Genomic DNA, 25,010 nt, shown 5'->3' on the forward strand with positions numbered 1-25,010 from the left:
CCATATGGCACAACATTTTTTTTTTGTCTTGGACGTGAGTGTACAGTGCTTTGGTTATAGAAAACTCAACATTATTCTATGCAAGACTGCTTGTTAAAAAAAATTGGTTTTTCTAGAATAAGGATAATTATGTATATTTTAGTAGTTCATAAATGATGGAAAAAAATTCTAAGTTGCTTTAAGATAATTATGTTAAAGATAAATCTATTGAATATTCAAGTTTTTTAAATCTAAATATTAAAAATATAAATCTGTTAAAGCAATCTTCAAAAAATTACTCAACTTGGATTTGACTGAGTTATCAAACTTGAGAAAATGAAACCAAGAAAATTCAATCTACCTTACAAAGATTTTGAAAGGTAAGTTCAGTCTTTCTACTTTAATACATAATGTGAAGTCGAAAATTATGGTGTAAGTGTACGTCCAGTGCCAAAATACCTGTCATCAAATTTTTGGTTGTGACCGCCGTTTATTTATTGTAATTTAGTGTTCAAAATATCGGTACTAAATCGATCCCAACCAAAAATTTAATAATAGGTATTTTGGTACTGGGCGTACCTACACTTTAGCCAAAACTCCGCAATAATGCTGTTTAGAAACTGACTACATTTGCAAATCCACAAGGAAACAGGTCAAGAAACCATAAAATTGCTAACATGCCAATGAAATAGTCAAGTACCTAATGGAAATACAGGCCCTTATACAGGCAGCTGCAGCATAGCCAGGATTTTGAAATGGTTAAGGGGGTGGTTTGACCAAAATTTGAAGGCCCCTCCCCCCAAATAAAGTCCTTACGTAGAAACCTTGCCAACATGAATTTGATTTGGGAAAGGATGGGGGTGTTTGATTGTAGATAAAGTGGAATTGGGGTTCGTTGATTATAAAGTAAAAAAAAAGTTGTGGGTATATAGTTTTCAATTTTCTGTTGTTAGCAGCCACTACGCCACTGGCAAGCAGCAGTGTAAGAGTGTTTTTGTTATTCTTCAGCTGCAACATTTACGATTCTAGCCCCTCAACGGCTGTATTAAGGCTGTAGTTTATTACTGTATAGTCTAAATATATTGTATCAATATAGCAGCTGCGCAACAAGAATCGAGTTTTCGCTGAGGAACTTAAAAGTGCACTATAGTAACTGTGCTTCTAATAGCTGTTTTACACAGAAATAATCAATTGAAGAAATAAAACTAGGCTAATTCTCTTGTAGAAATGCTCTACTCAGGATGTCTCTGGTAGACTTCTAGCAGAAACAGGCGGCTTGTTCACGTTCTTTACTGGCTGTTAGATCAAGCTGCTCTGAGTCATCCCCAATCAACAGCATGGAAGTATCATCAAAGATCTAACCTGTGATCATTTTTAGTTAGTCTATAGTAGTATTTACCGTTACCGTAGTTCAACTTCTTACTTGATACTTACTTAATACTTGATATTCTCCCACTGGAAGCGCGTATGCGCCGTGGACGTCAGATTTTTAAGCTTAATGGATTCAATCTCTCTTTTCCTTCTATGTGACTCGTAATAACGGTTTTGATATTTTCAGAGATCTCTCTTCTGCTCTGGACAGACAAGTTGTTGTTGTATCCTTCTTTGGAAAGTCTGCTTACAATGCAAAAAGTTATAAAATGGCTCCAATTGATTCTTATCTCAAGCAACAAATATTCAAATCATCAGTACTTCATGATCCAACTGTGAACTCAGACTTTTTGGTAAGAATGATCTTTTTTCTTCTCAAAAATTTTCTAGATGTTAATTTGTGAGACAAGCTTATTGTATGGGACAAATTTAGAGTTATATATATTTTTTCAATTTATGCTCACATTCGCTTTTATGCTTGTGCGTGCAGTGCGTGGGTGATTGATGAGATGATCACTTACTTGAATATTGATAGTGGCCAAGGACTGGCATTTCCAGATAGCTAGTGCCAAAACTCCCGAATGATAGATACATAGGTCTCGGAATGAAACAAACATCACAATCATTTTTGACTTCTGGAGATTTTTTCTATTGAGACTGGTGAAGTTTCTCATACGGTATCTACTTATTACGGTCCATATTACACCTTTTAGATTGATATTCATATCTCTGGTCCCTTGAATATTAATATGAATGTATTCCTAATATTATTATAAATTTATTTTGTCCCACATTGGAAATATTGTCAAATTTATTGAAAAATGAAAGTCAATTTAGCTCAACACCAACCTACCTACGTTTGAGCTCTCTCGAAAGCAATATCCATGACCTTGGAAATTTTTTAATTACTTTGTGATGATGAAATTTTCTATGAATTCTCATTAACGTTATCCGTGTCTTTACAGTGTGACATAGAAGGCTATTACGATCCATCAAATTGTGTGATTTACCTGCACCTGGTTGGCGCGTTCGATACATATACCTTGACCAAACTCTACACTCAATTCTCTGCAGATCTTGACGATAAGGTTAGTTAGTATAGTTATAAAATAAAGTACCATCAGCTCAACACACAAATTATAGGTTGAATAAAATAGAATAGAATGATTTTTTATTTATTTGGCAAAGTTTGATGATGCATTGAACACCTGAGACTCAGGTATACTTGTACAAATTAAACTATATTTTATTAACTATATTATGTCATCAAGGTAAAATTCTACAACATTCTGACTTTATTGTTTTATCAAGAAGAGTTTTCAAGTTGTAGTAAATGTCATTTTGCAATAGATTCCTTATTCTATGGAAGTACTTGAAATCGTCACTTTAAATATTCAGTTTACAAATAAGTAACTGTGGCAATTCCAAAAATAGTTCCATCCTATAGAATTATAGTACTAATCTGTGTCATAGCAAAATGTCGAGTGTTATTCACAAAATGAAAACAAGTCTCTATACCCAAACCTATCCATCTATTTCAAACCATACTACTTAGATTGAACTTCCTGCCTATATTTTTGATTTTGATAATATTTATCCATTCCAGGGATTCCTAAGTGTTTGGACTGATTTGAAACATCGTTACTCAAGAGCGTTACTGTTCCTGTTTTCCGTATCTCACATTCTAGTATTAGTTCATCCGACTCATGTGTTCGATGTCAGCTACATACATTTGTTCAGGTCACTTGACGCTGTGAGGTGAGTGACGAAAAATATATTAATAACTGCATGTTGTTTGAAACATCAAAATAGTGTGTTATTACATTGCAGTTCAGAATGGATCATCACAAAACGAATACCTAGGCCTAATAATATGATGTGTGAGGTGATACCACCGAAAATAATATGCATGTGAAATTGAAATACTCCTATAAAAAGCATAAGTGAAAAATGAATGAATCGATAAAAATATTGACTGATTCAAACAAATTATGGATTCTCACCTACCTACTAGACTATTTGTGTAATTGTGAGTATGGTAGTTTTGAAACATTGTATAGTAAAGTAATCTGTATGATAAGACTCCTCTCTCTTAATGGTAAAACAGATTCCATGCAACTACTACAATTTTTATGAAAAAGATACATACCATTATATTGACAAAGGGAATAGAATTCAGGTAAGTCTAGGTGAAAGCTGAATGCATCCATCAACATGTAATTTGTAATTGTCAATTGCCATTGTGAAGGCCCCTCTATCCCTCATGTGATAAATGACAGTAATTTCAGAAACTACTAACATAAATATATTGGCTGATATAGATACTGTATAACTGTATACTGTATAACGAAGCAAAAACTCCAACAGTTGTAAAGTTTACTATATTTTCAAAACTTGGCTGTTCTATGAAATAACTTAAATTGAAAGTTCTATCAGAAGATTTCACTGGTAAATATTATTTACTCACTTTGGCGGCGCCTCGTGGGAGTAAAACTAGAAATAAATTAATCAATCAAAATTATATTCACTAGTAAAAGGTTCTCTTCTGTTTTAGAATTAAAAATTAGTAATTCATAATCAATTGGTCTTGGTAAATATGTCTCCCAGTGAATCCTGCATGATATCTCTACTGAATTCAACAATATCTATCATTGGTTCAATTTATTTGTAATCTCAGTTTGTCAAAACTGTGTGAAATTACCAACATTTGTTTTTGTTGCAGATTAAAACTGCAGAAGACAGTAATTCAAGAGATGTTTATAGAATGGCATGGTGGTCGGCTGTGTTCCCCTCGTGTTCTTTTCTATTTTCAAAGGGCACCTTCATTATTTCGCAAAAGTTCGAGGTGAGCAGATTTTGCTTTATGGTTGAAAAAATTATTCATTCCTAGTAGGTTATAGGGCTACTCATGTTCCTCTTGTTGATACAACATTTTTTAATTGCAACTTTTTTGATATTATTACTTTTGGAAAATGAAGAGTCTTATTTTTCATTTATTCAAATGAAGATTATGCTTCAAAGAAAAAACTCAACACTACTTCTTCTACCAAATATTCAAATAACTTAGTCAAAAGTAAAATTGTTTTGACTCTTTGCTTTCATAGATCGATTTCCAGGTCAAAATTTTGGAAAACGAATATTTGAAATTTACGATTTAAATTTTTAATTTAGTGAGATTAGATTTTAAATCGATATCAAATACTCCAATAGAAAATTTATTTGAATTATTTTTGAAAAACAAACATTTTGCTACTTGCTTTCGATTTATAAATAGGGTTTGAAACATGACTATATATAGAGGTATGTATTTTAATCATGTCCAGTCAGAATTGTAAGCTCTATAGCAGATTTTCTAGATTGAAAGATTGATTTGAAATATTTTTTATTTTAAAAAATAGGTAGCCTACTTCAAAATTAGAAAAAATTATGAATCATGATCTAGACATTGGTATGTAGTTTGCCGTAATTAGCTTATTATCCAGGCCATGTTTGAGTGGTCATGCATTTTGGGACTTCTAAACTCTCATGATACTTGCCGCTGGTCTATTTCTTCAATGCTTCTTCCTCCGATTTCAATTACATAAATATCAAGTAACTGTTGTAAATTGTTCTCTGGTTCTTTTATGAAAAAAACTTGAAGCTATAAGTTGATTTTTTGGTTTTATTACAGTGATTCTAGTGGAGTGAAAAACTCCAGCATTAAAAAATTGAAACATAGTATAGAGGATCAGATTTATCATATCCTGAGGAAAAGTCGAGTAGTGACAAACATTTGGTAAGTTACATTTTCATTCTATAGTTCTCAGCATGTTTTATTTTTATTCCAAATATCGTTGATAGAATTTTTGAAATTCTCTATCACGTATACGTATTTTTTGACTCATTGTTGTAGTGCACTCATTGTTTTTTGTACATAATCTTTCCACTCATTGTACTATTATAAATATTTGTTATCATTTTATTATATTAAAAAAACAATGGTTCTCTCTTGAAGAGGGGCTTTGAAGAATCTCCCCACATTCCGACTGTGGAATGGTAGACCTACTTTGGAAAGAGTAACAATTTCCATGTAGCAAGCCCCAAAGCCATACGATGCATTTTAAACCTTGACTTCTAGAGTTTTACAAACGAAAAATAAACAGTGTAACCACGTTTCTAGGAAGGAATGACAAGAAGTAGTTCATTCATTGAGCAGTACAAAAAAAAATCAATTGAAGTTTGGGAATGATTCAAGTTTATCCAGATATAGAAATCTGGATTCCAAAAAATCATAATTTTTCTACATTCTAATCTGACAATGTATCATTTATGAAGATGATAATTCAATTTAAATTGTAAACTTCTGATCTCCATGAAGACAGCATAAAGAAACACAATAATAAAGATTACATTCAAATTCAGATTTCTTTATTCAAACATTACATATATTCCAGCAAACGTTCTAGCGTTAAAAATATGTAAAATTTGAGTAATTAATTAATGATACATATATTAACCTATAGATTGGAGAAATAGTAAGGAGCAATGGTATGAAAATCTATTCAAAGAATGATATTTATGGACTATGCAAAGTTGTGATATAACTATAATGTTTTGACATGAAACGTCGATGTTTTATGAGTCATGAGTATCCATTCTTGGAAAATGATATCCAAGGATACCCTTTATTATTCATTTATTCATACAATAAGTACGTCATCGATATGATAGGGAGAGGAAAAAAGGATTTCTTTATTCATGTTTATAACTTTACTTATTTCATCTAACGGTCTAGCGTTAAAGATAAGTAAACATTTGAGTGATTACTTGATGATACATATATTAACCTATAGAATGAAGAAATAGTAAGGAGCAATGATATAAAAAGTTATTCAAAGAATGATATTTATGGACTATGCAAAGTTGTGATATAACTGTAATGTTTTGACATAAAACGGCGAAGTTTAAAGTCATGAGTGTCCATTCTTGGAAAATGATATCTAAGGATACCTTTCATTATTCATTCATTTATTCATATAATAAGTACTTCATCGATATGATAGGGAGAGGAAAAATAAGGTAACCTTGTGCTATTCCTCTTTCAAATTTATATAAGGTTGCACATTGTCCGATATAGGTTGTATTGTAGCTGTTCATTTCACAAAATTTTCACTCCTTAAATATTTTCACAAAGTAGAGTTTGAAATTTAGATCCTTACCATTAAAACTTGACCGTTCGGATGGAGGCTTCTCAAACGAACTCATGCATATAGGAATGTTAAATTAAAATACTAAGAAATTGTCAAAAATCACAGATTTATTGATACTTAGAAAAAGTATCATGAATGAAAGTATCAAGTAACAAAAATAAAAAGTATCATGATACTTTCTAAGTATCAATAAATCTGTGGTTTTTGACAATTTCTTAGTATTTTTATTTCATAATATGAATAATTACTACCTTATCAACTTCTCAACTACACAAAAAGGGGGGAAATATGTGGGAATAATTCATTCGTTACACATTCAAATGTTTTGTATCTTTGAAATGTTATATTTAGATGAAGTTTTACTTTTTATTGCAGTGCCAACTCTCTGTTTGCAATACCGGCCAACCAAGAGTTTGTGTTCATCGAGATGGGAAACAAGGAAAACCAGGACTGGCATTCCTATCTTCTCGAATCCATGATTGACTTGTGTCTTCATCCAAATCAAAGTAGGCAGTTTATAATTATTCATTTCCGACCAAAATAAAGTGGTCAAATTAATCATAATAATACATTTTAATTTAATGCTGTACAAAGGCTAAAAATAAACTTTCTACTCGTGATATTTTTTAAAGTTTTCCGATTTGTATATCATCAAGCTATCAAAATGAAAAAGTTTTCTCAGGAAAACATTTTTTCCGATCATTACTTTTTGAGATATGAGCAACTGAAGTTTGAATTTTTGGGACAGAACATTTCAAATTCGGTACGATATAAATCCATGAGATTTAGAGGATGGATTCTTCATGGTATTGTTGATCTAGTGAAACAAAAATTTTCTGAAAATATCAATTTTTGGAAAAGTTATTCAATTTACCAAAAATAACTCAACAAAAAGTTATTTTTGGTTATTTTTAGTGAATTGAATCACTATCTCTAAAAATAATATTTTCAGAAATGTTTTGTTTTACTACATCAACAATACCATGAAGAATCCATCCTCTAAATCTCATGGATCTATCTCTTACCAAACTTGAAATGTTCTGTCCCAAAAATTAAAACTTTAGGCGCTCATATCTCAAGATGTAATGATCGGAAAAATGCTTTCCTGAGAAAACTTTTTCATTTTGCTAGCTTGATAGTATACAAATCGAAAAACTTTGAAAAGTATCACCAGTAGAGAGTTTATTTTTAGCCTTTGCATAGCCTTTGTCAGTGACCATTAGGCTACAAGAGAATAGGTTGAAACATAACTGTTTCTATAAATAGTCCTACAATAAAAAAAACGTTATACAATATATAAACGAACAAGGATATTCAAACAAGTTGGGGCCAAGGCAAAACCAGCTTATGATACCCATGATAATAGACGTCTACTGAATTTTCAGCCACTCTTTATATAATATTATTTATGAATTCAATTTAAGAATATTATTCTTCTTCTCAGCCTTTCCCCACTCAGTTGGGGTGGGCGTTTCGGGTCATTCGCTTCCAGGAGTCTTGGTCTTGGGCTTCGTTTGTTGTTAGTCCCTTCTCTGCAAGATCTTGAACGATACTATTTTCCCATTTCTTCCTAGGTTTTCCCCTCTTCCTAGTGCCTTCGACATCTGAGTGGTCGATCTTTTTTACCACATAATCGTCATCGCTTCACTTCTTGGATTCAATTTTAGAATATTAACCAACATGAATCAGCTTCTTAAAGAATTCATCATTTTTGTGTGGATACTGGATAAGTGAGGTTTGCAGTAGGATTGACTTCTGCAATGATATTTGATTGAGGGGAAGGTTGTGTAATGATCATTTTTACAAAAATAAGATGAAGACATGTCATGCTTTTCTTGTTACCAGAATTTACAAATTTTAGGTGCAGGTGACCAATCCAACTGCAGTCCGTCCACCTACGAATACACGGCAGCTGGTAGGATGGAAGGTGATCCGAATCCTGGTAGGTATAATACATTTATAATTTATTAATAATTTCCATAATTACAATATTTCTATCTTCATGTTTTCCACCTGGAAACACAGGAGTTATGACTTTGAAATGATAAAATTATTTCTACTAGAAATAGGATCACAAATTTTACATATTTTTAATAATATATAATTAAAACTGAATTCCATACAATGCAACTCATTTGAAAAATCCACAACTCAATACAATATTACTTCATGGGAACGTAACCATATTTTGGACATTTCATTAGACTAAATTCAGGAATAGAATAAGTTTAGGGTTAGTTTTTGTGTAGTTGAGAAGTTGATATTGTGGTAATTATTCATATTGAATGAAAAAGACAATTTTTGACAATTTCTTAGTCTTTTTCATTCAATATTTAGGGTTAGTCCTTGTTTTCTCATTCCGCTTCTGTAACTGCGATTGAATCAAGAATGAATAACTTTAACAATTTTTTTAACTTTTCATTTTCAGACTATTCTTTTAAAAAGTTCCTGATGCAACATGTCAACCTAGCATTGAAAAAAGGGTTTGACGACAATGTTGGAAGACATGTACCCAACTCAAATCATTTCGTGGTAAGAACTTGAAAAAATTGTTTTTGGATTAATGAGTAATCCAAAGTGTATTTTCTTACAACCTTACTGCTTTAGGTTCAGATTTAGTTAGACTATATAGTTGAAACAGGGAAACTCGTGTGATAATTTGATTAATTGGCATTCATTTTTAAACGCTTGTTATTCATTTTTAAACGCTTCCATTATAAATAAAATCGAAATAGTACCCTTTTATAGAAAACACCTTTACTTCTTCTTAAAAAGCAATAAACTTCAATTAAAAACCATTAAACTTTAATTAAAACTTTAATTAAAAGCAATTAAAAACCATTAGAAATTAATTGAAAGCACTATGCATTTTGGGACTCTATCCCATCTTCAGGTGTAAATTCAAAAGTAATAAAAAAGGTTTTTTCTTCGTTTCCCATTTCATTTCTATTTACTAAAAACAACCCTTGTTATTCATAATTATATAACAAATTGAAATACACTGATCATCTTTCAGTGATCGCGATCAGTGAATATATGAATGTATTTAAATAGTGTGTTTTTGTTGCAAAATTTTACAGTCTTTTCAAAGATTAACCTTTCTTAATAGTTAATGTAATTTCGAAAGTAAAGTATTTTTAAATTTAATAATCTGTCTCTTGTTTGTATTGGGTTGTAAATTGCAGTGTGAAAGTAACACTTAACCTAGATACATTTGGACTGTCATATAAATTAGGATTGGAATAGTTTTTCACTCAAGCCTGTACGCAGAAAAAAGTTATTGAGCTTTGCCACATTGCAGTGAAACTTTAATGAGTAGTCACTATTCTCATGGAGATGAAGAGCAGCAAGTCATCTAGTATGACCTTTCAGTAGTTCTCCTATTTTGTGGCCTGTAGTACTTTTCTGGAGGCTGTGTTAAATGATTGAATTTATAAATATATTTATCATTTATATTTATTTATATATATATATTATATATATATATATATATATTTAATCATTCAGAATTAAACAACTTTCCGAAGAGTATGTTTATTAACCTTTGATTGTTACGTTGCTAAATTTTTGCAATAAAGAATTGAATTGAATTGAAGTACCTACCACAACCTTACGCCCAAAACTCTTATAAATTAATTATACAACAGTCCAAATGTAGCTAGGTTCTTTAAATATATAAATAAATAAGCACAGTAGAAGGCAGATGAGAAGGCTACAATCATCATTCTAAATCTTCATTTTATTTCTATTATTCAATTTCTTTTTATAAATCACTTGATGCTTTTTAAGAAGAATGGTATGTATCAATTGATTCATTTCATAAAGCTGCAAATATATTTCAACTTGAATCTTGGAATCAACAGCGACTTGTTCAATCTTCATTTTTATAAGTTCGATTTTGTTTATATGAATTCAGGTGCCGACATTGGGCAGCTGGTTCGAAGTGGCCGACAAACTGCTGAAGCTGTACTTGGAGGGAGCAGGTGGTGGCCGGGGGGAGGGTGAGGGAGAGGCGGCAGAGGGGGAGGGTGACTGCCGACAGCAGAGTGGGGTGGAGGAGGCGATTGAGCTGCTTCACTCGCAGCTGGATACAGACGTGGCGTTCAGCAAGGCGCGATGCAGCAAGGTGCTACCACTGGCCACCGCCACCTATCAGGAGAACCTACCTGCCCACTACACGCGCGAGTACCATCTCACCAAGGTAGCACAACACGTTTCTAGTCAACTCAATTATAGATCATAGACTGTATACTATTCATCTCACCAACGTATCATAAAATCACTTAGAAAAGCAAAACTTTACAAGTCTGCTGAATAATGAACCTGTGGGTTCTCTACCACTTCTTTACCCCTCTACCCCTCTACATCTACCTCTATTATCTCCCTCTATCAATAAATCTACATATTTGTGTGGGATAGGTTCCTAATTGAACCTATTAGGTCTTAATACTGTATAATATTCTTCTAATCAACTTTATCATCAAATAACTAAAAAAGCCACAACTTTACAAGTGTACAGAATAATAAATCATAAGACTGTATACACTTCTTAACACCAATGTATCAGCTTCATGAATCCACAGTTTTACAAGTCCACTGGATAATAGATCGTGAGACTGTATATTCCCCCCTACCAATGTATCATGAAATAACTAAAAACACTACATCACTAATCAACTGAATAATATACCATAAGACTGTGTAATCTCCTTACCAACATATTATCATAGAGAAACAATAGCGTAAGTAGATATCCCATGGTATTGGGCTTTTATGTTGCAACTTTTACTGTTATCTCAAGCCGATTACTGTCGATTATTGTCGACTTTTACTGGTTTTACCGGGTAAAAGTGTATGAACGGCACAATATGAGAGACTACCAGCGTCATAAGCTTCACGGGAAAGAACTACGTGGACTATCGGCTTGAGATAACAGTAAAGGTTGCGACATAAACGCCCTATACCATGGGATATCTACTTATGCTATTGCTTCTCTATGATATTATCATATAACTAAGAGAGAATGTATACTCTTCATCTCACCAAGGTCTCATCAAATAACTCACAGACCCACAGCATTACAAGTCAACTAAATAATAGTTCATAAAACTGTAGGCCTGTACTCTTATTCTCACAAACGTATCAGCAAATAACTCAAAGACCCCACAACATTACAAGTCGACTAAATAATTGTTCATAAAACTGTATATTCTTCTTCTTACCAACGTATCAGCAAATAAATCAGAGAGCGACAACTTTAAAAGTCAAGTCAATAATAGATCATAAGACTGTATATTTTTTTCTCACCAAGGTATCATCAAATAACTCAGAAAGCCACAACTTTAAAAGTTTACTGAATATTAGATCATGAGACTTCATACTCTTTTTCTCAGCAAGGTAGCATTAAATAACTGTAAGAACCACAACTTTACATGTCAACTGTAATATATGAGACTAAATAGAAATAAAAATAAAAATCCAAGTACCTTTTTTTAAATTGTTGTAAAAAGAAAGAAGAAAAGCAATCACAATTTTACAATTACAATATTTACATTACAATTAGATTTTTATCACAATTTTAGAAAAGTGTACCTACTTAGTTTTTTATTTTTATTTCTATTTAGATGTAGCCCTAACGAAAAAAGACAACTAGATGAGACTGATTTATTATCGGTGTGTGTGCATGCAGGTGGCCCATGCACTGTCGGTGTTCGGCATCCATGCGCGAGGTCCACTGGTCGACAGCTACGTGACTCGGCTGGAGAAGGAGTGCGAGAAGCACTGGAAGAATGGCCGCCAGATGTGTGAGGTGCTCAGCCTCACTGGCAATCCCTGCACCAATCCCCTGCATAGGAGCGCCACTGGCGACTCCGTCAATCTGGATGCCGAAAACAGGTCAAACAGAAAAAAATTATATAACAGAAATACAAACAGAAAACAATTATTATATAACAGAAATACTAACAGAAAACAATTATTATATAACATAAATACAATTATTGAAGTTCAAGAGAAACCCACAATTTTTTTGGACTCTGCAGACCTTGAAACGTATTAAATATTTAAAATTGGGCTATTTTGAACTTTTTTTGAGAAGCCACACTTAACTCACCTATGGTATTCTATATAATTATATAAAAGCGAAATGGCACTCACTCACTGACTGACTGACTCACTCACTCACTCACTCGCAGAACTAAAAATCTACCGGACCAAAAACGTTCAAAGTTGGTAGGTATGTTCAGTTGGCCCTTTAGAGGCGCACTAAGAAATCTTTTGGCAATATTTTAACTCTAAGGGTTGTTTTTAAGGGTTCAAAGTTCGTCTTTTAGCATGTATATTCTTCTTCTCCCAATCTCTTAATTATTATAATTGAAATGTCCATATCATATGTTACTACAGAACTATAATCAGATAGAGTACCTCTTCGAAACAGTTGTTAACTGGCAACTAAATTAATAATTTTGTCAGGTTGGCATTAAGTTGAGTTGACTTTGTTAGGTTGGCACCAAGTTGAAGATTGAAATGCATTTATCGCGGAAAAATTGATTGGGCACTGCTACTTCAATCAGAGCTATTCCTGGGAATATTATATTACTAGCCGTCAGGCTCACTTCGCTCGCCATATCCGTTTAGCCAGACGTTTAGTCTGGACCACCGACTGGATTGTCCTAACATATGATAAAAATGCTCAAATGAAAAATGTAGGCGAGCGAAGCGAGCCTGCTGATCTCATTCTTGGACGATCCAGTCGGGGGTCCAGGGGGCGGAGCCCCCTGGCTAGACGGATATGGCGAGCGAAGCGAGCCTGACGGCTAGTAACCTATATAGTTACCATAGTTACCTATTGTAGTATTTTTATGAGGAAAGTGAAATCGAAAATTTATGTTTGGTGTTTGAAGACACAATGCGAGTTCTCACCTTCCACTATTTTGTATAGGTTCAACTATTATTGTTTTATCCAAGCCAAGTAGATATTGAAGTACTTCTGAAGATCAATCGCATATTCAAAACAATAGTTTCCTGTTCCATGTGACTTGTTCGTTCTATGAAACAAAACTCAGATATTCGAAGGAGTAACAATGGATTTGTATTTCACCAATTTGACAAAATCCATGGACATGTTTTAGTCGTATATTTGCTGAACAATAAAAATTTTTGCTAATCTTAAAAAAGTCTATTGAATCAGTTGAAAGATTTTATTACTTCACGTGTCAACAGTTTATTCTACCAATGATAACTTCTATTTTTTATGTATTTTTAAAAATCATTCGTCATCATATCCGTTTACATATCACAACACGAATTTATTTGAATTCCATATTGTATTGCATTTAATTAATGCATTGTTCCAGCGGAAAAGTATATCGTATGTGGGAATCCAGCTTAAATTAGTGAATTGTTTTTGTCGGAAATGTAGATCGGACCTGCCAGTGATGGAGCACTCTAGCGGCGTGCGATACGTGTCCGCATGCGACTGCGGCCGACGACAAGGGCCGCGCGACGACCCGTTCACAGTGAGGGCGGCCAACTGCGACTTCTACACTCAGCTGGGCGACGACTGCCAGTGTGGGTCGGCCCTCGAACGCATCCACTTCCCCGTCTTCCAGCCCAGCACCACCGACTACAAGTCAGTTAGGCTATACAATTCACTTCAGTTCATTCACCTCTGAATTAGATCAATTGATAGCGCATTGTAATTGTCAATGAAATAAATATATCACTAATTGTACTGATGAAACATAAAAATAAATAAGATGAAATAATAAACTCAATCCAATGAGATGATCAAACATCCATGCCTACTAACGGAATTCAATCCCGTGATCAGGTAGAGCTAGCAGAATGAAGGGTGCAACGCCTTAGTCATCTCGGCTATTCCATTGTTTATTGTCATCATTTGATCAATTTGAATTCTTCTTACAATAGTGAACGTGGTCGTACGTAACTCTTTGCCCTAAATTTTGATGTTTCAGAGCAGCTCAACTGTTTTCCAAAACTGGCTGCTCGGTGTCTCGTAAAGAAAGCCGAGTGTCTTCACTCAAGGACGGCACACAGCAGGGCAACACCCAAGTATTGAGTTTGGGTAATTACTTTTTCCAATTTATATTATCGTCCAATAGTAGTAGTATCGGTATCGTTAAATAAACTTCTTTCAATAAAGTCTCTAGAAAGATGAAGGTAGATATTTCATTATATGCTTATCTTTAGGTATATCAAATTTATTTTCACTTTATATAATTTTAATCAATGATACCAAAGAGAAAAATATAGCATAAGGTCAAAGTAGCTATCTACTTCTGTAGATTCTGTTGACTATCAACTTCTGTAGAACAAAGATGGCTTATTCAATCTTTTCTTTATGATGATACTATCAAAAATATTCTACTAGGCTAGGCTACCCTTGATTACTAAAAAACTTCACACAATTTTCTCACTTGAATACCGATATAATGTAGAGTCAATCATTTAAATTATTTAAAAAAACAATAACTAACTTAGTCACTCACAGAGAATAGAGCACTTTCAAGTGTCACGGTTTTATAGACAAATCGGTTCCTCAGTTTGAAAAATTGATGGTAAGTTGGTATGCATGTGGAAAAACGTGTGTGTACATTACAGTTTGATGTGAATCAAGAAATCATCTTTTTAAAACTATTCGACAATTTTATTATTCATGTTTAACAAATACGTGAAGAAAAATAAATAGACAAAAGTCCGGTTGCACAAAATCTTGTTGAATTTTAATAATGATAAAGTGCCACGAAAACCAATCAGAGAAAACTTTTTCGACGAGAAGGCTTCTCTGATTGGTTCTTTTATTGATTCATACAATAGAAATATATTCACGTCACCATGGTATAATAATACTTTTTCGACGAGAAGCTTTCTCTGATTGGTTCTAGTAGTTTTATCACGGTTAAAATTCAGGCTTTCGTGCAGCTGAGCAAAAGATTTGATAATTCAACCTAAATCTCCAGAAAAATAAGCAGGTACAATAAGATGTATATGATTGATGGAAATTCTAATAGTTTTGTGCTGTCTATTCAAATATGATGGGTCACTAGCAAGGATACTTGATTGGTTGTTTGTTTGTTGACAGCGTTTGTGTCGGGCCAATCAGGCGGAGTGGAGAGTAGCGACATGCTTCTGGAGGCCGCTGCCAAACACTCCGCGTCGCACAACATCGTCATCCGCGTCTCCGACTCTGACTCTGAAAACAGCAAAGGTCAGTGAAAATAGTTCCCACACCTAAAATAGTTCATGACACCAGTGTGTGATACTCTCTTGATAGTTTGGGTTTATAAGATAGAATTGAAGTGGTACACTATTATACACTATTACCACTTTATTACTTGTTACCGGACACTATTACCCGTCGAAACTGATCACGACAATTTGAAACGATAAATTCAGCTTAAATTTTCAGTTAGGCTTAATTCAAAATTCAAACTATCAGTTTTCTTTATAAAAATAGAATAAATAGGATCAGGAATATGTATATTTCACTTTTGATAAATACAGTATGTCAGTACCTCAAAATTGTTGTTTATAAGTTTATTTTTATAACTTGGGAACAGTAGCTATTTATCAGGAAAACGTTATCTTGAGAAGGAAGAAGGTATTGGAATATTAACTTTGAATGTCGAATGAATTGAATGAATTTACTTACAATATTCAGAGGTAAATAACATGTAACAACAAAGTTGATATAATACTAATAATTAAGAAATAACGAATCATATTTTCCACTTAGCACAATTCAACTTTGAAGAAAACGAAATGCAATAGTGTTAAGCGAAAGAAATCAAATTTATTTGTTTCAGCATTTACAGTATAAACAATATATAAAAATATATAATTGAAACAACACTCACATGGACACGCAGGTCTGTTTGTGAGTTGTTTGAGTTCGTAATAAATTACATTATTTAAATTATTATAACTTGAGAGAAATTCCTGGAAATTAGATTTGGCTAGGTACATTGTATTGAAATGAAAAGAATAACTCAAATAAAGAAGTAAATTGAATTATGATATGTTAGATAATAGAAATTATTATTCAATCATAGAAATATTGTAGCACAACTACACACATACAACTCACACATACAGGGAGGGGGAAGACAGCCACACACACACCACACACATACACACACTCCAACATTCTAAAATGGCTGTTAAATGCATTTAAATTCATTGCTTGATTACTGATGGAGGTAGAGAAGATGAAAATTGGAAGCTCAAAATAATAAATATATAGAGGAATAAAATTTGTATAGAATATAGGTCTACAGTAGAATAATTTGAAGCGTAAGCCTCAGAGTTTAACCAACCGCGTTTGCGCGCAGCGGGGCTAGACGTACGCAGATCTCAAAATCAGATCACATTCGTCGTTATTTAAGGCAGATAACCACCCCCGCAATACTCTTTTGTATTGGTATATTGAGCATTCCCCCGGCTGACTAACAAACAAAGGTGCATTCCGCAGAATTACGTGAACCAGATATGTCACATTTCTGTCGCAGACAGATCTCATATTACGTGAAAAACAATATACAATAATTTCAGGCAAAATATAACAATACTATAATTTTTATCGAATCATCATTTCAGACTTGTGAGAACTAGGAAATCCAAGGCTGGACTTACAAATGCAAGTTATTTCTCATATCTTTGAGCTATTTCTGGTAATCCAAGTTATTTCTCATATATTTCAATCATTTGTTGAAAAAGCGCAAAACTTGCAAATCTATAATATATTTTATATCCTTGATTTTTTTTTCAAAAAAAGGCTAACCTTTCAAATCCACATTGCAAATCAAGATAATATGTCATATCTTTGATTTCATATCAAGGAATGGGTAACCTTCCAAATCCAGATTATGTGTCATATTCTTGATTACTCCATCAAGAAAAGAGTAAACTTCCAAATCCAAGATTTTTTCATATCTTTAAATTATTTGTTAAAAGAGGGAAAACTTGCAAATGTTCTAATGACTTGTTGTTTCCAAATCTAGATTACCTATGTGTCTTATTCCGCATCCACACGTTGGCCCAATGCGTGCAAATGACGACCAGCGCCAAAGTGTGGATGTGTGGTTTGCCTATATTGGCCTTCGTTAGCTATCGCTCCGATTTTTGCCGAGCGGAGGCCAGCTCAGCGGAGGCCAAGCTTACCAGGCTGGGCCAACGTGTGGACTAGGCATTACGTTTAGGTGGGCCGTCCACTGGAACCGATTTTGTCCGAACTAGCATCGGCCGAAAACTACCAAACTCGTCCAAACGATCCCTCAACAAAGAAAGCTATAGATGCTCGTCCATTGCAACAGGTTCATACGTCCGTGCACGGCCTTCTCCGGCCGATCAAGTATTCGATCCGAATTGCATGGGATTTTCCGGCTCTATCCGTCCGAAGTCGAGCTGAGACAACATCATCCTAACCTCAAAATTGTTTCACAGTCTTGTCTGTTTTTGTTTTTTGAACTTGTTCTGTTTTATAAATCTTTTTTTATTATCTTTGTTAGTAAACACACACAGAAGAATGACTTTCCCTACTAACTAGTTTGCCACTTCACTTTCTGGCAACCAGCCAACTACTGAACTGACAAAAACGGTTCCAATGGACGACCGTGTTCGGCCGAATTAACGGCCGGCAGATTCGTCCGATCCAACGAACGAACGGATCGGTTGGATACGGTTCCAGTGGACTGTTACCCTAAATTACTCGTGAATTTAGATACTGTTATAGCCTATTATTGTTTGTTGTAGAGAAGGGCGGCCTAGTGAGGCAGCCGAGCACGACCGAATACCTGCCGGGTATGCTGCACTCTCTGTCGCCGGCCAGCCTGCTGCCGCAGTTCCCGTCCTGGTCGCTGGTCTGCCTCGGCCCCTCCAGTCTCTACTCGCACAACCTCGGCCTGCAGGAGCACTCTGGTCTACTCAATGGCTCTGCCTACCTGCTGCCCTGGGACGTTACTGTCAAGCTGGAGCACTCCTTCTGGCCTGCGCCAGCCCCGCTCCACTCGCACAAGGGCGTCGTGCCGCTCTCCAAGGGACGCAAGTCCAAGGCGACCAAAGGTCTGTCAAAAATTACGCTCAATAATAATTGAACAATATTAACTTCTTATAAAACTTTGTGAGAGAAATGGTTCAGACTCAGCCTAGTTTTTCCTCTATGGTCATAATATTATATTACGATTATAGTGCTTTGCACAATAAATGAATTAATAAAAAGATAGACGACTTACTTTGAGAAAAGTAGCCATCTTAAACTTTTAAAAATGGCGATTAATAGTAATGGATGAGATAGACAATTATTGTATTTGAGAATAGTAGCATAGAGAAACAATAGCATAAGTAGATATACCATGGTATAGGGCGTTTATGTCGCAACTTTTACTGTTATCTCAAGCCGATTACTGTTGATTATTGTCGAATTTTACTGTTTTGTTGGGGTGAGAGTGTATGAAAGGCAGCACAATATGAGGGACTACCAGTGTCACACAGCTTCACGGGAAAGAATTACATGAACTATCGGCTTGAGATAACAGTAAAAGTTGCGACATAAACGCCCTATATCATGGGATATCTACTTATGCTATTGTTTCTCTATGATAGTAGTCATCGTAAACTATTTAAAATCAGCCTACAATCAATAGTAATGGATGAGATAGATTATTGTACAGAATGTTTGAAAGAGAACTAGTTCAGGTATAAATTTAATGTGTAAATCAATTAAAAACTACATCAAGCATATACAATGAAAGAGAGAACCTTCAAGTTTTGTTCAACATCAGTACACTTCAACATGGGATCCATTTGTAGCCCTGTACACGTCGAGACGATATTCAAGCTCTCGCCACGTATTCACCAACATATCAGGTGTAACTGTCCCAACCGCCATGACCATTCTTTCCCGTAAATGGTTTGTCTCATATTTTTCCACTGTACACAACATTTTTTATGTGTCCCCAAAAGAAAAAGTCCAGAGGGGTTAAGTCCGGGCTTCGTGGTAGCCAAGCAATTGGGTCACCTCTCCCTATCCACCTTCCCGGAAAGCGAGTGCCTAGAGCCGCGCGCTCATGGTTACTGTAATAAGAAGAGGGTCTGCTTGAGCAGGTCTGCCAACTGTAGGGGGACAAAACTTGGACAGTTGCTTAATCAAACACTATAAACTAGAATAGTGTATATCACTTCTTACAAATTCACACAAATTCAATGACACATTGAAACTAGGGAGATCTTTTTCAAACACTCTGTATTTGAGAATAGTAGTTATTGTAAATATGGAAAATGACGATGAATACTAATGGATGAGATGGACTATTGTGTTTAAGAAAAGTAGTTATTGTAAAATATATGAAACCAATAGTAATGGGTGAGATAGACCATTGTATTTGAGAATAGTAGTTATTATTAATAACGGAAACGTCTGTTGTATTTGAAAAATTATCACAAGTAGTTGAGAGTGGTGAATTGTAAATTAAACCTATAGTCTGTTCATCGGAAGGAGATACAAAACATGAAGTTTGCGCTTGTGTAAAAGTATAAGGGTGTGGTCACATTGAATGTATATATGTGCAAGTGCACGTCGAATCATGCATGAACCGAAAAACAAAATAGAATAGTGCCATTGAAACACGCTGTGATTTGCATGTAGCAGCACGTACTGAGCAAGTGCAAGTGATCAGTGTGAATGTTCCTATTGCTCTTTCCAGATTTTGTTTCTCATCTGCACGAAGCTTGTAATTGTACATATATGCATTCAATGTGATCGCACATCACACCCTGAAAGTAATGATTAATATCAGCTAATGCTTTGCTCATTTTATGCTCATACTCATAATCCACACATCTCAGCTATTTTTACTTCAAGCTTTTATACTTATACAAGCGCAAACTTTATGTTTCGCTCCTTTCGACAGACAGTCTATGGTATGTACACGTGATTTGCGATCAGCGTTCTGCCATGGTCTGTCAAAAATACGAATAGATGGCACTATTATGGCTTGAAATTCTAAAAAAAATAAATAGAAGATTTAATCGATTATTCATCAATTTATTGATTGATTAATTGAAAGATTTGTATTATATCACTCCGATGCTCTTGGAGCAATGTTTATTGATGTTAGTTATGGGTTATTGTTGTAGATTTAACCGAGTTTTCGGTGAAGATATTCGTTGGCGTGGAGTACGAGTGTCCTAGGGGGCATCGCTTCATGTGCTCGGGTCCGGACAAAGTGCTGAAGACGTCTGGAGGCGGTCTGGTCAAAGATAACGGCAACAAGGTCACTGGCTGTGATATGCCGCTCTACTTTCCTTGTCCATGCAGGTCTGTAGTCACTTATAGCTCATTCATGCATTTGTTTCTATTAATTTATTAACTTATTCATACATTATCATTACCATACATGTGATGGTGAATTGGGGCCCTAATAGTTAAGGTAATTCAGAATATTCTAAATATTCAGATGTTAATTAAATAATATGAATCTGAAATTATAGTCTGTTCAATAGTCTGTTCATAGCATAGAGAAAATATAGACGATTTCTTAGGGTATTGGTCATTTATGTTCCATATTTCAAGCAGATTCTTGTTAACTGGAGCTGATTACTTTCGACTACTGTCTATTATTACTGTTTTGGCCGGGTGAGAGTGTAAGAACGGCACAGTATAAGAGACTACTAGCATCACATAGATTCACGAATAATAACTACTAGAACTATCGGCTTGAGTAAACAGTGAATTTTGAAACATAAACTTCCTTCACCATGGGATATCTTCTTATGCTATCTTTTCTCTATGGTTTATATGATTAAAGTTGTTCCTTTGTCTGTTCATTCCATCTTCCTTCTGTTAATTTTGTTTAAGATCATTTCTCAGCACTCTTATGACCGTCTATAAATGGGCTGTATGGATTTGTCAATGACTTCTCAGTTTTAATTATCAATCACCTACTATAACAGACTGTGCATTTCACAATGCAAAAAGAATGCCTCAATAGAATAAGGGCACACATCTAACAACTCAGCAAGTGTTTGCACTGAAAATTGTACTCAACTTCAAAAATGAATGAAACATAATCCATTTTTTGGATTAGTGTATGAATTCGGGGACGGAACAGTTTTGGGCTGTGTCTGTTGGTCCTCCCCCAATCCTATACTATTAAACGAACAACTTCTGTTTATGTGTTTATATGTTTGTATTTCTTCGGAACTCGAAAACGGCTCTAACGATTCTCACGAAATTCAGAACATAGTAGGTTTATAATATAAACATTCGATTGCACTAGGTCTAATCCCTGGGAGAACTTGCTGAAAGACATTAAAAGGATAATTATTATTCATCCTTGGAAAAACAGCGGATAATAATTATTTCGTCGTCTGTTGGTGATGGAAGTAAGTGAGCGAGTTCATGTGTGTGGGACTGTGTCAAAATTATGACTCAGCTGTTGAACTTTTGTAATCATTCAATCAGGTACTTAGTGCCGGTTGCAAAGAGCCGGGTTATTTCCAATCCTGATTAATCTCAGTAGATCCATCTTTTTGAAATTGTCTTCTCTGATTTGGTTCACGTGAAATTAATCAGGATTAAAATTTAACCGGCTTTTGTGCAACTGGACCTTTGTAAGGGAAATTTTTGCATTCATCTGGGAATTAATCTCAATTTACTGTGATTAGATAGAACATTTCTTCATAAATGTTATTATAATTTCTTCATTCGTAATAATTTTTTTATGCTTTTGTACTCCAGAGTGAAGCTCGATCCCCGATATTAATTATGAAATGTTTTCATCATTGATATTTCTGTATCATTGATTAAATACATAAATATTGTTGTTTCAAATTCAAACCATTTTATTATTTCATCATTCAATAAATACAAAGAACAAAAGTACATAAAAGTTCAGCTGATATAAATGGACTATATTAATTTATGTTTATCAATTAATTCATTCCAATTCATTCATCCATTAATTTTATTTATTCAATTAAATTGCATTATGTGAAATGGAGCCATTGTGTTGTTAGACCGACGAAGCCGCCAATAGCCCAGCTGATGCGAGTCCACGTGGTAACACCGAAGGCACCCGTCCACGTGACCTTGCAGCCACGTGTACAGCCCGCACCGCCCCCCTGTCCCGTCTTCGTCACCGGCTGTCAGCAGCCAATCAAATTGTCACAGAGCGCCTACTGGGTTTTACGGCTGCCGTATCCTTTCTCTCGCCAATTTATTTTTTGTTTATTTATTTATTCATCTATAATTCATTCATTAATCGAACTTTTTGTAAGATTTTCACTGTACTCTTTGATGCAATTTCTGTCGCTATTGCGCACCCGCTGAGCCATCAGCGATTTAAAAGCAAAATCCAACCCAAATCATCCCTAACTTAGCCTTAACCATCTCTAACTTAACTATATCCTTCCCTCATCAATTTCCTAAATAAATTAATAGAAGAATAAAAATAACCTCCACCTAACATTTTCCTTATTTATTTAGCTTATGGCAGATACACAACACATATAAAGCTCATGAGTCTCAAATGACTACATATATACTATATTTTTTCAATTTCTTCAAGATATTGTGTATTTTTTGGTCAGAACAAAAGTTTGTCTGACCGCCATTATAATAACTTTCGAATTAAAGCTAGTCCATTTTCCTTATTCTCCTCCAACATTTTGCTAACTTTAATTCTATCCCAACCTCATCCAACACTTGATGCGATCTTAGCATGCGCAGACTTATCTCCTAAAGAAAGACTTCACTTTTATTAAACAACCTTCACTTAATTAAGTTCGTTATTTAATTTTAATAACTATTAATTAAACTTGAATTTCAAGAACACTTATGGAGTGAAAATGACAAGGTAATGTCACATAACCTTGACATTAGAATAAATTCCTACAGTCTGATGATGACCGTACAACAACAGGTCGAGACGATCGTCACTACCAATGTAAGTGCATTTTCACTCCATAAGTGTTTCTAAAATTCGAGTTTAATTTTAATAGTGAAAAAGTATGGATATGCAACAGAGTAATCATCATATTATTAAATTATTGGATATTAATTTCATTAACCAATCCTTACATAATTAAATCCAATGATATAATAAGAAATAAGTAAACCTACAGCTTTAGGTGGGTTCCAAACTACTTCGAAACATTTCTAAAATATATAGGCCTATATAAAATCATGCTTTCTCATATTAGTGTCCCTAAATCAATTTAAGTTCAATTTCTATGATCATGTAAATTGGTAAACATTTTTTCTACTATTCCCTATGTTATAGTAATGTATTATACAGGTGGCGCAGGGGAACGGGAAATTTTGAAATAGAATCACTTCCACGAATAAATTCTTGAATAAAATATCAAATTATAAGTGAAATGGCATGTATTCATCATGCTCCTACAATCAAAATGCCCGAAAGTGACTCTTCACTTTTCAAGATGATATCTGAAGAATGTGCTCCCATTCGACATTCTGTGTGTGGCAGTTGAATCGCATTTCCTATAAACATTTCACACTGTTATTGCAGTTAAACCAGTCCAATGATCTATAATTACTAAATGGTAATGCGTTCACATTAATTTTTCAAAACTCCGTACAACAAGACTACCGACTCTACCGTGCTGCGAACTGTAGCATCAAAACTTTCCCGTTTTTCTGCTTCATTCAATATTTATTTATTCATTCATTCAATCATTTAAAATGTTCAACAGCAATATTATCCTTAATTTACACTCCAGATATGTATATCACGGCGAGAGAGGTCCGTACTTGCCGCCCAAAGACGCAACCTCACAGAACTATGGTCGATTATTGAATGGAATGTATGGTATCTCAGAAGTAATTGAGGGTAAATAGGCCTACGCCTACCCTTTTACTAGATCAAGTCATCAATTTTTATAAAATAAAATGTTATTTTAAAAATTGTTGGTTCTTTCAATATCCTTATGAATTATTTCAATTTTAATACTCCGTAATATTTCAAATTTTAAACTCAGTTTCTCATGAATGAATTTTAATTAAAATAATTGTATTTAGTTTCTCAGTTTATGGGAGCGTGAACAAATTCCTAATGAACGATTTTTTGATCTAGTTAATTGGTTTCATTTTCATCTCAAGCAAGAACGGCTTGACAAAAACAATAAATATTGATAATTTCGAATTGAATAAGTTTATGTGACTGAGGTTCCACTGTAATAACATTTCCTTGCAGAGGGTGATGATTTCAATTGAGGGTGAGTATTAGGTGTATTTCAAATAATCAGAGATGTGATATCCTCAAAACTCTCATTTGGTGGAACTAGTCTCAAATCGGTCACATTATAATAATGAGAATTACAGGGCTATTCTAAATGATGGACCCATTTAAAAGAATAAATATTAACTCTATATTAGGGTTAAAGAAACGTGACGGGGCCGCCGAAAACAATTGATTAGGTAGAAGTTCTAGT

The 25,010-nt window shown here is 34.3% G+C and overlaps 1 protein-coding gene across 1 annotated transcript; it reads left to right on the forward strand.

The window, feature by feature from the left end:
• Positions 1 to 14: 14 nt before the first annotated feature.
• Positions 15 to 24,485, forward strand: LOC111047864 (protein SMG8). Its single transcript, XM_039426859.1, has 18 exons — positions 15 to 359; positions 1,538 to 1,703; positions 2,316 to 2,438; positions 2,957 to 3,108; positions 4,073 to 4,195; positions 5,021 to 5,125; positions 6,915 to 7,045; positions 8,401 to 8,481; positions 8,968 to 9,071; positions 10,456 to 10,740; positions 12,229 to 12,434; positions 13,960 to 14,169; positions 14,516 to 14,625; positions 15,643 to 15,768; positions 18,312 to 18,620; positions 20,694 to 20,874; positions 22,575 to 22,754; positions 24,300 to 24,485. Exons 1-18 carry the CDS (start codon positions 316 to 318, stop codon positions 24,415 to 24,417), a joined length of 2,754 nt encoding a protein of 917 aa, XP_039282793.1. The 5' UTR covers positions 15 to 315; the 3' UTR covers positions 24,418 to 24,485.
• The last annotated feature ends 525 nt before the right edge of the window (positions 24,486 to 25,010 follow it).

Source organism: Nilaparvata lugens, chromosome 4, assembly GCF_014356525.2.
Source record: "Nilaparvata lugens isolate BPH chromosome 4, ASM1435652v1, whole genome shotgun sequence".
NCBI classification, from domain to species: Eukaryota; Metazoa; Arthropoda; class Insecta; order Hemiptera; family Delphacidae; genus Nilaparvata; species Nilaparvata lugens.